Source organism: Aethalodelphis obliquidens, unplaced genomic scaffold (assembly GCF_003676395.1).
Source record: "Aethalodelphis obliquidens isolate GAN/ISIS:26980383/991018 unplaced genomic scaffold, ASM367639v1 scaffold2, whole genome shotgun sequence".
NCBI lineage: Eukaryota > Metazoa > Chordata > Mammalia > Artiodactyla > Delphinidae > Aethalodelphis > Aethalodelphis obliquidens.
In genome coordinates this window covers 88,981,663-88,994,315 of record NW_020837946.1, presented here as the reverse complement: position 1 = coordinate 88,994,315, position 12,653 = coordinate 88,981,663, and the positions used below count along the sequence as shown (strand labels likewise).

At 33.8% G+C, this 12,653-nt stretch overlaps 1 protein-coding gene across 1 annotated transcript in view; it reads right to left on the bottom strand.

The window, feature by feature from the left end:
* Positions 1-9,690: 9,690 nt before the first annotated feature.
* LRP1B (LDL receptor related protein 1B) overlaps positions 9,691-12,653 on the bottom strand; it is a 1,467,083-nt gene continuing 1,464,120 nt past the window's right edge. Inside the window, exons 88-89 of the mRNA XM_027078335.1 lie at positions 11,280-11,378; positions 9,691-9,831 (exon numbers count right to left, since the gene is read on the bottom strand). Coding sequence (XP_026934136.1) covers positions 9,691-9,831; positions 11,280-11,378 — 240 coding nt within the window. The remainder of the gene's footprint in view (positions 9,832-11,279; positions 11,379-12,653) is intronic.

Here is a 12,653-nt window from a genome sequence, read left to right as displayed (position 1 = left end):
AAAAATGAAGCATGAAATTAGCTAAGAGATGGAATTGGGACTTTTTTTATTGGTTAATGGTTGCTCCATGTTGTATTAACACCTTCACATCTCCAGGTTGCACATGCTGAGTGCCAGGTAGGTTCCTGTAGATGTTCTTGTCCTCCCCATGGTCTGCTCTCCTATCATTTGTCTTCAGGCAAATAATCAAGGTCCATTAGGTGTGTATCTTGAGTAAGACATTTTTGAGACCTGGTCAATAGGAGGGGGAGAACATTCAAGAGTAGATCATGAAGACCTTGGACCAGCAAGGAAGAATATAAGAGAATTTAATATTTAGCAGGGCTTCTAGAGCTAGTTGTTTTGTACTGGCTCAGAGGTGCCCCAGGGCAGAAGCAAGAGTGTGTCACAGGTCAAATATTGGCACCATAAAGATACCTGTGCCCCAATCCCTGGAATCCATGAATATGTTAGCTTACATGGCAAAAAGGACTTTGTAGATATAATTAAGGTTATGGACCTTAAAATAAGGAAATTATCCTGTATAATCCACATTGGTCCAACCTAATCACATAAGCCCTTAAACGCAAAAAGCATTCTCTGGCTGGAAGCAGAAGGGATCAGTAGAAGTGTAACTCAGGGAGACTGCAAGCATGACGGAGCTATGAAACATGGTTCTGGGATGTAGGGGCCCACCTACTAGGACCATAGAGATACCTGTAGGAGCTAAGGATGGACCCCAGCTGACAGCCAGCTGGATTCTGCCATAAGCCTGAATGAGCTTGGGAGCACATCCTCCCTAGAGCCTGTGATAAGAGCTCCGGTCATCAACACCTTGATGCCAGCCTTGTGAAACCTGGAGCAGAGAATCTACTCAAGCCAACCTGGACTTCTGACCTACAGAACTGTGAGATGATATATGTATTGTTTTAAGAGGCTAAACCTGTGGTAATTTGTTATGGCAGCAAAAAAAAGCTAATCCAGAGAGAGACTAAGGATAGCTGAGGCCAAGTTCTCTGTTGCGCTCCTGCAAAGCTAAGTGCAGCAGACAGATTAGAAAGAGGTGAAAAGTGACACTGTGCAGTGGGAAGTAAGAGGTGTCTAATGCACCTTTAAAGGACAACATCTGGAGGAAAGATACAGGGCTACTAATCTCTGTGGATGAGTTCTAAGGACTGAAGACATGGCTGTGGATAGGAGAGAGGAAGCGATATTCCCAGATATTGCCCCCACATTGTTTATTAACGGTTAAAGAGGAAACTAGCAGTTTTAAAAGGCATCTGACAAGGAGCCTTTGATTCAGTTATTTGTAATTTTCTCTAAAACACTTAGGAAAATCCAAAAATATTGATAAATCAGTATGACATGTGTGAGAGTTTTTAGGTGAAGTGGAGCTAAGTAAAAAACAAACCAAAACCAGTGGTAATCTAGCAATAATTTCCCTGATGAAGCTGAGTCTCTGTATAATTTAAAAAATGTGTTTTCTCCATACTCAGCATCAAGATGCAAAGGCCTGGGATCTGTATTAGAAAATAAAGTGGATAGCCATCCTTCTACCAGTCAGTGCTTCTTGAGGTGGGCAGAGCACTTCCCCAATCTAAGCTTCTACATTCTTTCAAAATGTGATGCTGCCAGAAAATAGTCCAGATCTCTAGGACTGTTTTCAAGAAAGAGAAGGGGTGCTGGAGCACTAAAGAAGCCTGGTACTTTCCTAATGAATTCATGGACCAGGTATTTGGAGGAGCAGCTGGGTGTGGATTACAGGAAGAATCCCCATAATACAGCATACAGGAGCACTGACATTTTCTGCACTTTCTTATTTTATTGTTTAAGTAAAGATATATTGATATGAGAATGAGATTAATTAGACTGATTCTTAGAAAAGACCCACTAGGATATATGATGGAGAAATGGACCAGAAGTTATAGACCTAAGAAAGATATTTGAGGCATAAAATTGATGGAAAGAGTGGACAATAAATATTGTATACCCTATTTGCTGGGAAGCACTGGAAGTAGAGTGTTTTCTCTGTAATTAAACATTAGTGAATGGCGGGACTTCCCCGGTTGCACAGTGGTTAAGAATATGCTTGCTAATGCAGGGGACATGGGTTTGATCCCTGGTCCGGGAAGTTCCCACATGCTGCAGAGCCACTAAGCCTGTGAGCCACAACTACTGAGCCCACATGCCACAACTACTGAGCCCACGCACCACAACTACTGAAGCCTGCACACTCTAGGGCCTGTGTGCCTCAACTACTGAGCCCATGTGCTGCAACTACTGAAGCCTGCGTGCTGCAACTACTGAAGCCTGCGTGCCTACAGCCTGTGCTCTGCAAGAAGAGAAGCCACCACAATGAGAAGCCCGTCCACTGCAATGAAGAGTAGCCCCCATTCGCCACAGCTAGAGAGAGCCTGCATGCAGCAACAAAGACCCAATGCAGCCTAAAAAAATAAAAAAAAAAATTAGTGAATGGCAAAGAAAATGTAAAAAGCACTTGGATTACGCTTTTAAAAATTCCATAGGACAAGGATGTCAAAACATCATTCCCTAGACTTACAGATTGTTACAAAACAAAAACTTTTGAAAATAAGTTGGTATTGTGAGTAGGAAACAGGAAACAGATACTATGATACCTCAGCAGAAAACCATAAGAAGAAAATACACTAAACAGAAAAATAAAAAACTAAGTTAAAAAGAAAGTTCAGCAAGATAAGGAAGGACCCATCCCCAAGGCACTTGCATGCATGCACACACACAGACTCACACATGAATACGTGAAAAATAAATTGAATATGCAGGGGAAAAAGTAAATCAGGAATTCAGGCCGGAAACTTGAAAATCTCTTCAAGAATAAAGGAAAAAAATGGAGAAAAAATATTAAGATGATTTTTCTCTAGTAAAGAAAAAATAAAGATTTAATCTAAGAAATGTAGGTGATTCTGTGTATTGAAAGAAAACACTTTGGACAGAAGTGATAAAGACCTCTTGAAGAAAACTAATCTCAGCTAAAAATAAATTGTAGTAGATAGACAAAATTAATAAAAATATATGTGTATATTTGACAATATATTTTAACTATAATTAGTTTTTGCTTTGTTTTGTTAAAGTCTGGGGAGAAATGTTACAAAGAAAGGAAAACCTCTTTGGTCTCAGACTTATCCTTAACAGCACTGAACACCAGAAAGCAGTGGGGCAGGTTCAACCTAACTTTGGAGGAAAAGAAAAAACTCCAAAAATATACATACAGTTGAGTTGACATTCGTATTTGAACACCTTAGAGAAATGTCTGTACATATGCAAAAGTTCAGCAAATATACCACTGATAAAGGCTTTTCATAAGTATGCTTCATGAAAGATACTAATAAGACATCAGTCAAAATAAAGAAATTAAGGAAGGAAGAATCATACAGTGATGGAATGATGAATTTTAAAAAGAAATCTTAAATGTAAAAATAGTTGAAAATATTCCAAATAATTGATAAAGAAAAGACAAAACATATAAAAAGTAATACTTCAGTTAAAATATTTTCTTAATGGGACTTCCCTGGTGGTCCAGCGGTAAAGGATCCACTTTCCAATGCAGGGGACGTGGGTTTGATCCCTGGTTGGGGAGCTAACATCCCACATGCCATGGGGCAACTAAGCCCACACACCAGAAGTACTAAGCTTGTGTGCCTCAATGAGACAGCCAACGTGCCACAAACTACAAAGCCCACGTGCTCTGTAACCTGCACGCCACAACTAGAGAGAGAAAACCCACACACCACAACTAGAGAGAGAAAACCCGCATGCCACAACCAGAGAGAAGCCAGCACACCACAACTAGAGAGAAGCCCACGCACCGCAACAAAATATCCTGCAACTAAGACTTGATGCAGCCAACAAAATAAATAAATAAAATAAATAATACAAAAACACAAAAATAAATAAATTAAAAAATATCATTCTAAAAAATATTTTCTTAATAAAACAACAAACTGTATCAACAAAGACTGTGAGGGTGAGCTAGGTTAGAGGAATCTAAGGATGTTAAATTCCTCAATTTAGAGAGAGAGAAAAAAAGACTTATTTTTAAATTCTATATTTAATTATTTAGAGTTGGAAGTATTTACCAGTAGAACAAATTATAAAATATAATTTTCAAAAGAGAAAAATAAAAACAAGCAATATAGAGTTTCCATAAAATAAGCAAGAAATTGAATAAAAAGAAGTAACTAAATAAAAGCACAAGAAAGACATAAAACCAAATATTTAATGTTATAATGTTATATTTTTAAAGCAGGATAGAAAAATTAAATTTAAGCATGATTCTAAAACAAATGAATAAAATTCTCTGAAACCATAATTGGTTCTCTCTAGTTTTTAAACTTCCTATTAATTTTTCTTCATTTTGTTTCCTAAAATGACTATTTTTTACAATAAAAATAAGCAATACAGCTTATGACAAAATAGTGAAAGAAGAATATTGGCTTCCTGTAAGATCACTTTGGATAGAAAATAAGAAGCAAATAGGGAGAGATATAATTTTATATTAAAGAATAAGAATCTAGGAACTTGTTACTAATATGGATAAGTGTAGTGATTTCTGAAATTATAAGCCAGAGAAGCTAAACGTGATTAAAATTTAGGTAAAATAGGAGAAAAATGCCATCTTCACAATTAATGGGACCTCAAAGTCAGTGTGTGAGAATATGTGAGTGTATGTGTATGTACATGTGTGTTTGTATGTTGTCATTATTGTTATGTGTTTATATAGATTTCCACAAACATACAATTGACACTTGTAGACTGCAAGAATGGAGGTTGCTCCATGTGAAATTTCATTGTCTGGTTATTTTCTACCTTACTTTTGACATTATTCATTGAGAAATATTGTATCAAATCAATCAAGCCATACTAAAGTTAGACTCTGTGTATTGTTTTCTTAAGTATCTCCATCAACAGCCTTATTTCAAACTTCTAAATTTTTCTAAACTATATTTCACAGTTTATTCTGTGTGTAAAAAAATAGTTTCTCACTTATAAATTTGTATATTACTGACTTGAATAAGCTGCATATGGCTTTCACTATTGACATTATATTTTGAAAGGCTAGAACAGTTATATTACTGGTTCTCCAAACCATTACAACATAAAAAAGATGGAAATCACCTTCTATCAGGAGACATATAATTTATCTATTAAAACTGCAAAAAAAACTACAGCTGAAAAATTATCTTGGTATGAATAAATGACTAAAGTATCAGAATTGCATTGCCTAGGTTCACTGATCTCTTACAAACGCTGTGCTAAAGGGGCAGACGATCCATCAAAGAGAATGAACACCTTCTAAGCATAGAATTTATCAAATAGGCCATCTTCAGTAGCAATTTTTCTTTGATTTTTGATCACTTTGGGTACGAAAAATGATGGGATTCACTAGAAACTTTTTCAGAATAAATTGCAGCCACTTAAGTGTAATATCTACAAGAGAAAAGTTAAACCAGAGAAGTCATTTCATTTATTTTTCTTTTTTAAGACTAGATACATGCACCTCATGGCATGAAGTATATGTCCCTGGGTCTTTTGATATTAGATAACATCAAAAACTATATGTTTTTCTGAATAAAACTGGTTCTGAATATTTTTAATTAACTTTATCTTTGCTGGACAAGTTAATTTTCTGGATATACTGAGTTAGCAATAGATTTGGTAGTAGAGTTGAAAAATAAACCATGTTTTTGCTCTATTGTTGTTTTTCTCATATTCAAAACACATGGAAAAATAATTTTTGTGCTCTGTTACCCAGTAGTCATCTTCAAAAGAAGTGCTTGAGTCCCTCTTTTTCTTACAAGTTACAATTCAAGGGAACCTATTTGAACAATGACTTTAATCTACATTAAATTTAAATAAATCTTTTAATATTCAGAGAGCCATTGTTAAACAAACTGACAATAACTGGAATGGGGCATAAGGTGAAGAAAGTGGTTAGCTATATTTTGCTCAACTCTGCAGAATTTTAATTATCGTATATTTTAATCTTTTAAGTAAAACTACATGAAAAAGTTGAATTTGTAAATAGTAGTAGTATTCATAGACAGGAATAAGATTTTGTATCTGTTGGAAGATATGGAGATGGGAGAGGATAAAGAAAAGTTAACAATTTTTTTTTTTTATATTTCCTTCATCACATGTATCAATTTTCCCTGTTAGGGATTTGGAAATTGTGGGCATTTTACATATTATAGTTCATTTATAATAGCCATAAAATACATTGAGTGTTGAACTTCTTCGAGTCATCATAAAAATGGAAAGAAACATTCCTAGATGAAAACTGCAAGCTTAAATCTCAACCTTGAGATACAACAAAATAAGCATATAATCAACCACTAAACAAAATAACACATAATCATTAATGATATCAAAAAGACCACAAATAAAACATTTGCATAAATGAAAATAGCCCAATTTATGCAAAACGGTACGTTTCTAAATGAAAATTTTCCCTTAGTAATGACTTTTTTAAACTACATAGGCACTTTACTAATACCAAGTTTCTATAACTTATGCATCATCAACGTTAAAGAATTAAAATAAAAACTTAGGACTGCCATGATTTTGGTGATGAGGAGCCTTTTTTTTGACTCAGCTGATCCAGCTGAAAGTCATTTAATAGCGGGAAACAGAACACAGCCGTAGATCAGCAGTTCTTAGCAAGAGCAATATTGTTCCCCAGAAGGCATGTGGCAATGTCTGTAGGTATTCTGGTTGTTGCAACTTTGGGTGGTGCTAGTAGCGACTAATGGATAGGGGGCAGAGATCCTGCTAAGTGTCTTACTCTAAAGAGGACAACAAAGAATTACCTGGCTCAAATGTCAAAAGGCTGAAAATCTCTGCTTTGGATGGAAAGACATATGGGTAAGAAGAAGAGGTTACCAGGAAGCATTCATTTTTTAGACAATGTGTCCCATCAAAACTTGAAGGAATATTTCAGGAAGTATTTTGGAAAGGCATTTATAAAGAATGGTCACTGTGGAGAATTATACACCTGACTTTCTAGCATTTATATGAGTTTTTGCAAAAGAAAATTGAAATAGAAACAGCTAGAGCCATAAAGTTTGATGAGTTGACAAAAAATATCTTTGTTCTCTAAACACTGAATGCAAAGTAACTGCAACTAGGAATACTGTGGATTCTGATGTGGACTTGAACGAACCAGCATAGAATGGTGAAACATACTGTGAAATAAGGACCATGAGAATGTAGGTCCTTAGGATGAGCTGCATCCATCTCTTGACTATAGTTTTCAGTGTACTAGAGAGAAAACAGGTCATTGATGCCAGACCCTGAGTGTTAGTTGTATATCATATATGTTTTGGCAGATACTTATACTAATGTTAGTTGCATTGAGGTCATTCCAATCTGTGGGTTCTTCTCTTTCAAATGATAATGTCAGCTACGGTCATAAAGCTCTGATATACAAAGACTCTTTCAGATAATACAACTCAATGATAGCTCCAGTCAATCAGACCCTCCTACATTTGCATCTCTAGTCCAATACTCCAAGTAGGTACACTAATAACTATTCCATTTACAAAATAATGTCTACACAGAATCTAATGGATTCTGAGTTTTCCTTAAAGTACATTTTTTTGAGAATGGGAAAGAGCAGGAAGAACTTTGGCTTATTTCAACACAATTGTCATACTACTGTGTATATAACCTATCTTTCTTTCTATGGCAACATGGCGTCCATGATGAGCAATGTATGGCAGGGAAAAGGAAAAAGTTAAGAGATGTGTTTCTACTTCAAGAAGAGGGAAAATGCCTTCTTATTGTGATTTGAAAAATGATGCAATGAAATCAGTCCTAACCCAAGGAGTATGTCCTAAGGATACAACAAAAATTATGTCTCATGTTTACTAAAATAACTTCCTAAGAATGTTAAACTCCATAAAGAAAATAATTTTCTTTTCAAAAACTATCCAACACAAGAACTTAAATATGTAGAATTTCATTTAAATAAGCCAGTCAACAATTTTTTATAAAGTATTTAACACTTCATTGTAGAAACATAGGCAAAATGACTATTATAACCAAAATGAAAAATACTGTTCAATTTAAAAAATGTACTTAAACAAGAACCTGGAAAAGTTTATGATATGCATAACATTGTTTCAAGCAAAATTGCACTAGTATTACATAAATCAATCGTTTATAAAGGCCTCAATATGGCAAAGTTTAGAAATAGGTAGTATGCATGCACATAGTACAACAAAAAGTCTCTTTATAAAACAGCTGTGTTTTTTTTTTTTAATGCTTGTACAAAGGGATAAAGAGCAACCACAAACATATTTCATCTGTTAATACATTATGACAGCTAAAAGTCAGTCATGTCTATCAGAGGAACAAAAAGCCCTCCATACCTTGTGAATAAATCTTTTGTGCCTTTAAAGATATTTGTATAAAAATGCTATACTTTTTTATACAACTTAAATAAATCGTATGTGTGTTTCAATTGAAATTTGAAAACAGACAAGTAAATGGGGTCCATGTGTTTTGTATAACCAGAAGAAATCAGAGTACCAGAGGAACTGGTCAGCATGTATACTCTCCACCTTTGATTATGGGCAGATAATTGTTTTTCCATAACTTGGAAAGTCCCTTAAGAATATATTTTGGATAGGGCAAATAATAGATTAGTCATATTGTATATTGAAAATATTTACTGATTACTCTATACCATAATGGCTGCCTTGCCTCTTCCTTTTGATCTGGCGAAGAGAATGCATTCACATAATTGAAACTGTGTTATCAATTTGTGTGCTTATATAGTATTCTTTAGTGTTCTGTGTGTTAAGGGGTTGGGTTAATCTTCCACAAAATGCACGTGACTGGGAAGAAATTCCTAAGACATGAGTGCCCAATGCCCTGTTGTGCTCTAGGCTGGCTATTTACCTCAGGACTGAGGGAAAACAAAATGTCTTCTCCCATAGCAAGTGTGTTCTTTCCACTTTTGATTATAATTTTGCTATGTTCTACTACCTAAATATAACTATTGTTTATAGGGTGTATACTTTTAGTATATCACAAGAGAGTCCACTAAATTTTGGAAAAAGTAGTCATATGTATTCATGCAAATTAATTTTATAAATTTTTAAAGTTTTTTGTCAAAATTCTCACTTGGCAACCTAAGACTAATTTCAAAGCTGGTTATGCTGAACTTGTGAGGGCTATATGTTTTCAGCAGTCTGAATCAGTCTTAATGGGCACAAAGAAGAGAGTTGGCCATTCAATCATTTTTCCATCAATTTAAACAGAAAATTAAATGATATTGTATTACAGCTTTCAGACCGTATAATGAAAAAGTGCAGAGATTATATTTGTTGATTAAGTAGAACCAAAAAAGTTCATATAAAATAGATTGCTCATATTCACACTACAAAGGAATATGTTGTTTTTAATTTTAACAAATTCAAAGGTGTCTTATCAGCAGCATTGGTGTAAATTGTACTGTAGTGCAGTTCTTTTTCATAAAAATACCATACAAATGGTCAATCAGTAGTCATCAGCAAAAAATAAAACCCAGAAAACTCAGAAAACAATTGACCAGAAAAAAGATAAAGGAAGAGGTAATGCTGATCCCAAAACAAGTATAATACTGTTGGAACATACAAAAGTAATCCTTACATTTTATACATTTATACAGTATATAAAAGGTATCACTCATTATGCCACTGTCTCTCTTATCCCAATTTCTATTTTCTTTGGAAGCAGTTCTTTCCTTTCATCAACACTTCCTAAGGAGTTTCGACAGTTTTGCCCATCCATATACAATTTCGCATATATCGGATTGGAGTAATTTGTTGGCTGAAGGAGAAAAATAAATATAGTTTTATTACCTGTTTTGACCACATGAATTTGTTATTTTCTATGATGTCTATCTTTTACTGTTAACAACATTTATATGCATTTCATTTAACTTACTAAATAGTAATTATATAAATGTAATTTAAATTCTGTTTACAGGCTTTCGTCGACTTTAGCATTGCTTTAGATAAAAACATAATTGTATGTCTTTCAGTTAACTTGTGAACCTAAGGGGAGCTTTGACATAATATTGAAAGCCTGAAGAAATCTTCATGAAAGCTATATTCACTGCGACTTTATTTAAAAGTACAGAACATTAAACCAAACTGTCTTATTTCCAGTCCATGTTTTCTCCCCTTAATGCTATTGCAGTGGCAGGAAAGATGTGCTGCCATCTTTTTGCTTGGTCATCTAACTGCTTGGTGCTTATAATTTTTCAATATGAAATTAAAAAAAAAAAGAAAAATGAAAGTAAACTACATTAGTTGTGTAAACTTTAAAAAATAAAGACAGTATTTTTGCTTCAAACAATCTCTATGTACTTATTATTGGAAATATTTTTGGATTCTTCTAAAGAATTGTGAAGGACACATTCATTCTAAGTTTCATAGATACTTGCATCACTTTGAGGTAGAATTGAGACATGCAGAAATGATCTCTTTCATTTGAAAAACATATACAATGTTTATTATTTTAATAGTTGCAACTTAACCTGAGGTTGTTACCTAGTTGGATTTTTTAAATTTTGTCTTTCCAAAATAGAATGTTAAATCTTAGTCATAACAAAGAAATATTATATTTTTTGAGCCATGCAAATGAGACAAACATGATAAAAAAATGAGAATGAAAAACAGTTGATGGGAGAGAGGTACAAGGGTGAGATCAATCCTAGGAATCTTGATACCTGTCTTTAATCCCTCTTCTTTCCAATATGAACCATGTAACTTTAGGCAAAGCACCTTTCTCTAGAAGCTAGTTACTTAAAAAGTTTTCAAGAATGGTTTCATACACCATTTCTAACTTCTCCATACAATGCCACATTTTGTATTATATTTTTATTTAAAAGGATATCAAATTTGTATATACTAAACAAAGCGTCTTAATAGAAAATAAACCAAGCCAAACATAAATTTAAACTATTCAGCTTAAATTTCTGGCTAGAGATTTCTGTTCTAACAATAGCAAATGCTCATGTTTACTGCTAAGGAGCTTTAACATTTTCAAATTTAGAAGAAGAGATATTCCTACTGAATAACTTGCCGAAAATAACATTTCATATATAATCTTGCATACGCAGGACACTTAAGCCCCCAATTTTAATGCTGTTCTGAAATCTTTTGTTAATTAAAAAATCATTAAAGATAAGCCCCTATCTAAGTCTAGTAATCATCTTTGATTGTGAGGAGTTCTGTGATGGAATGGGTATGGAATAATGAATTTTCTCTCACCCCAGCGGTTAGTGGTCCTTTCAAATCAGAGTTTAGGTAGCTGGGCAGCGCTGTGTGTGGAAGCTTGAAAGCACTGGTCCCTCCCCCTATATACCTGGGCTGTGTGTAAACAGAGAATTTTAGTTTCTGATCTAATATCATGGAACTGTTTTCATTGATATAAACTCATGTTAAGTCATAAAAATAACATAAGATATATTCTTCAGCCCTGGGGCATCAACATTGTGTTCATGGTAGTTTCAATAATTTATGAAATAACTATTAATATTAGATCTGTGATTCACAGATCATGAATTCATGAATCATCATTCACATTCACATCATGAATATATCAAACCATCGTAACAAGTGAATACTCTATGAAAAACACTTCATCATGAAGGTTGCTTTGGTGTGGCTACCTGCTTTTTAAAATCGTCTATATCTATAAATGTATTTTCTGCAGTTACTTCTTAGGCAACAATTCATATTTACATTTCAAACATCAGGACTCAGCTAGAATCAGCCATCTAAGTCACATTTAGTGTAATTTTGGTCAATCAGAAAATAAGTAAATATATATTTACTGAATGTTATTTGCTAAATACATTAAAAATATATTTGAGGGGCACTGAAGCATAGCTTTATCTTCTTAGAGTAAATATTTAAAAAATTAAATGGAATATTAAAAAGCTAGCCCCTTTAAGTATCCAAAATAGGCTTAGCTCTATCACTAGAAATAAAATGATGGGGAAAATGAGAACTCTCCCGCTCATAAAAAGTGTATAAGGTATATCCTCATCAGTTCATATTATATTTACAGACACTGTATTTTATTCCTAAGAAAAATTCATAGAATATGAGAAGTCTATTATTTAAGATGTCTTCCTCCTTTATAAATTATCAAACAACATGCACAGTTTGTTTAGTTTTTCAATTTCGAGTACAAAACACTGAAACTTAGGTTACCAGGGTTTATTTCACAAACAACTTCAAGTGTAGGAGTTAGTAACTGAATTAATAATTTAGAGTAACTAAAAAATTATTTCTAATGAGGAAAAAAGTATACAATATCTTCTGATAGGGTAAAAACTTATCTATGCAATAATGATTGATTTCTTTTCATAGAAATGAATACTTCTTCAGTTTCAGACCACCAATTTTAGGCTTAGAAAGTCTGGCCGTGGATTCAGAACTAGATTGAATATATGGGGACCTATTCAGTTTCTTTGGGAACAGCTGTTGCTATGAGTGCAAAGCCACGTGATCGTTGCGATTATTTAATATAATGGCGCATTTTGGACAAAATACCTTTAATACATCAGAATATAAATAACCATTTAATGGATGAACAAATAAGCTAAGAAAAATCATACCATACTAGCAAATTGATGC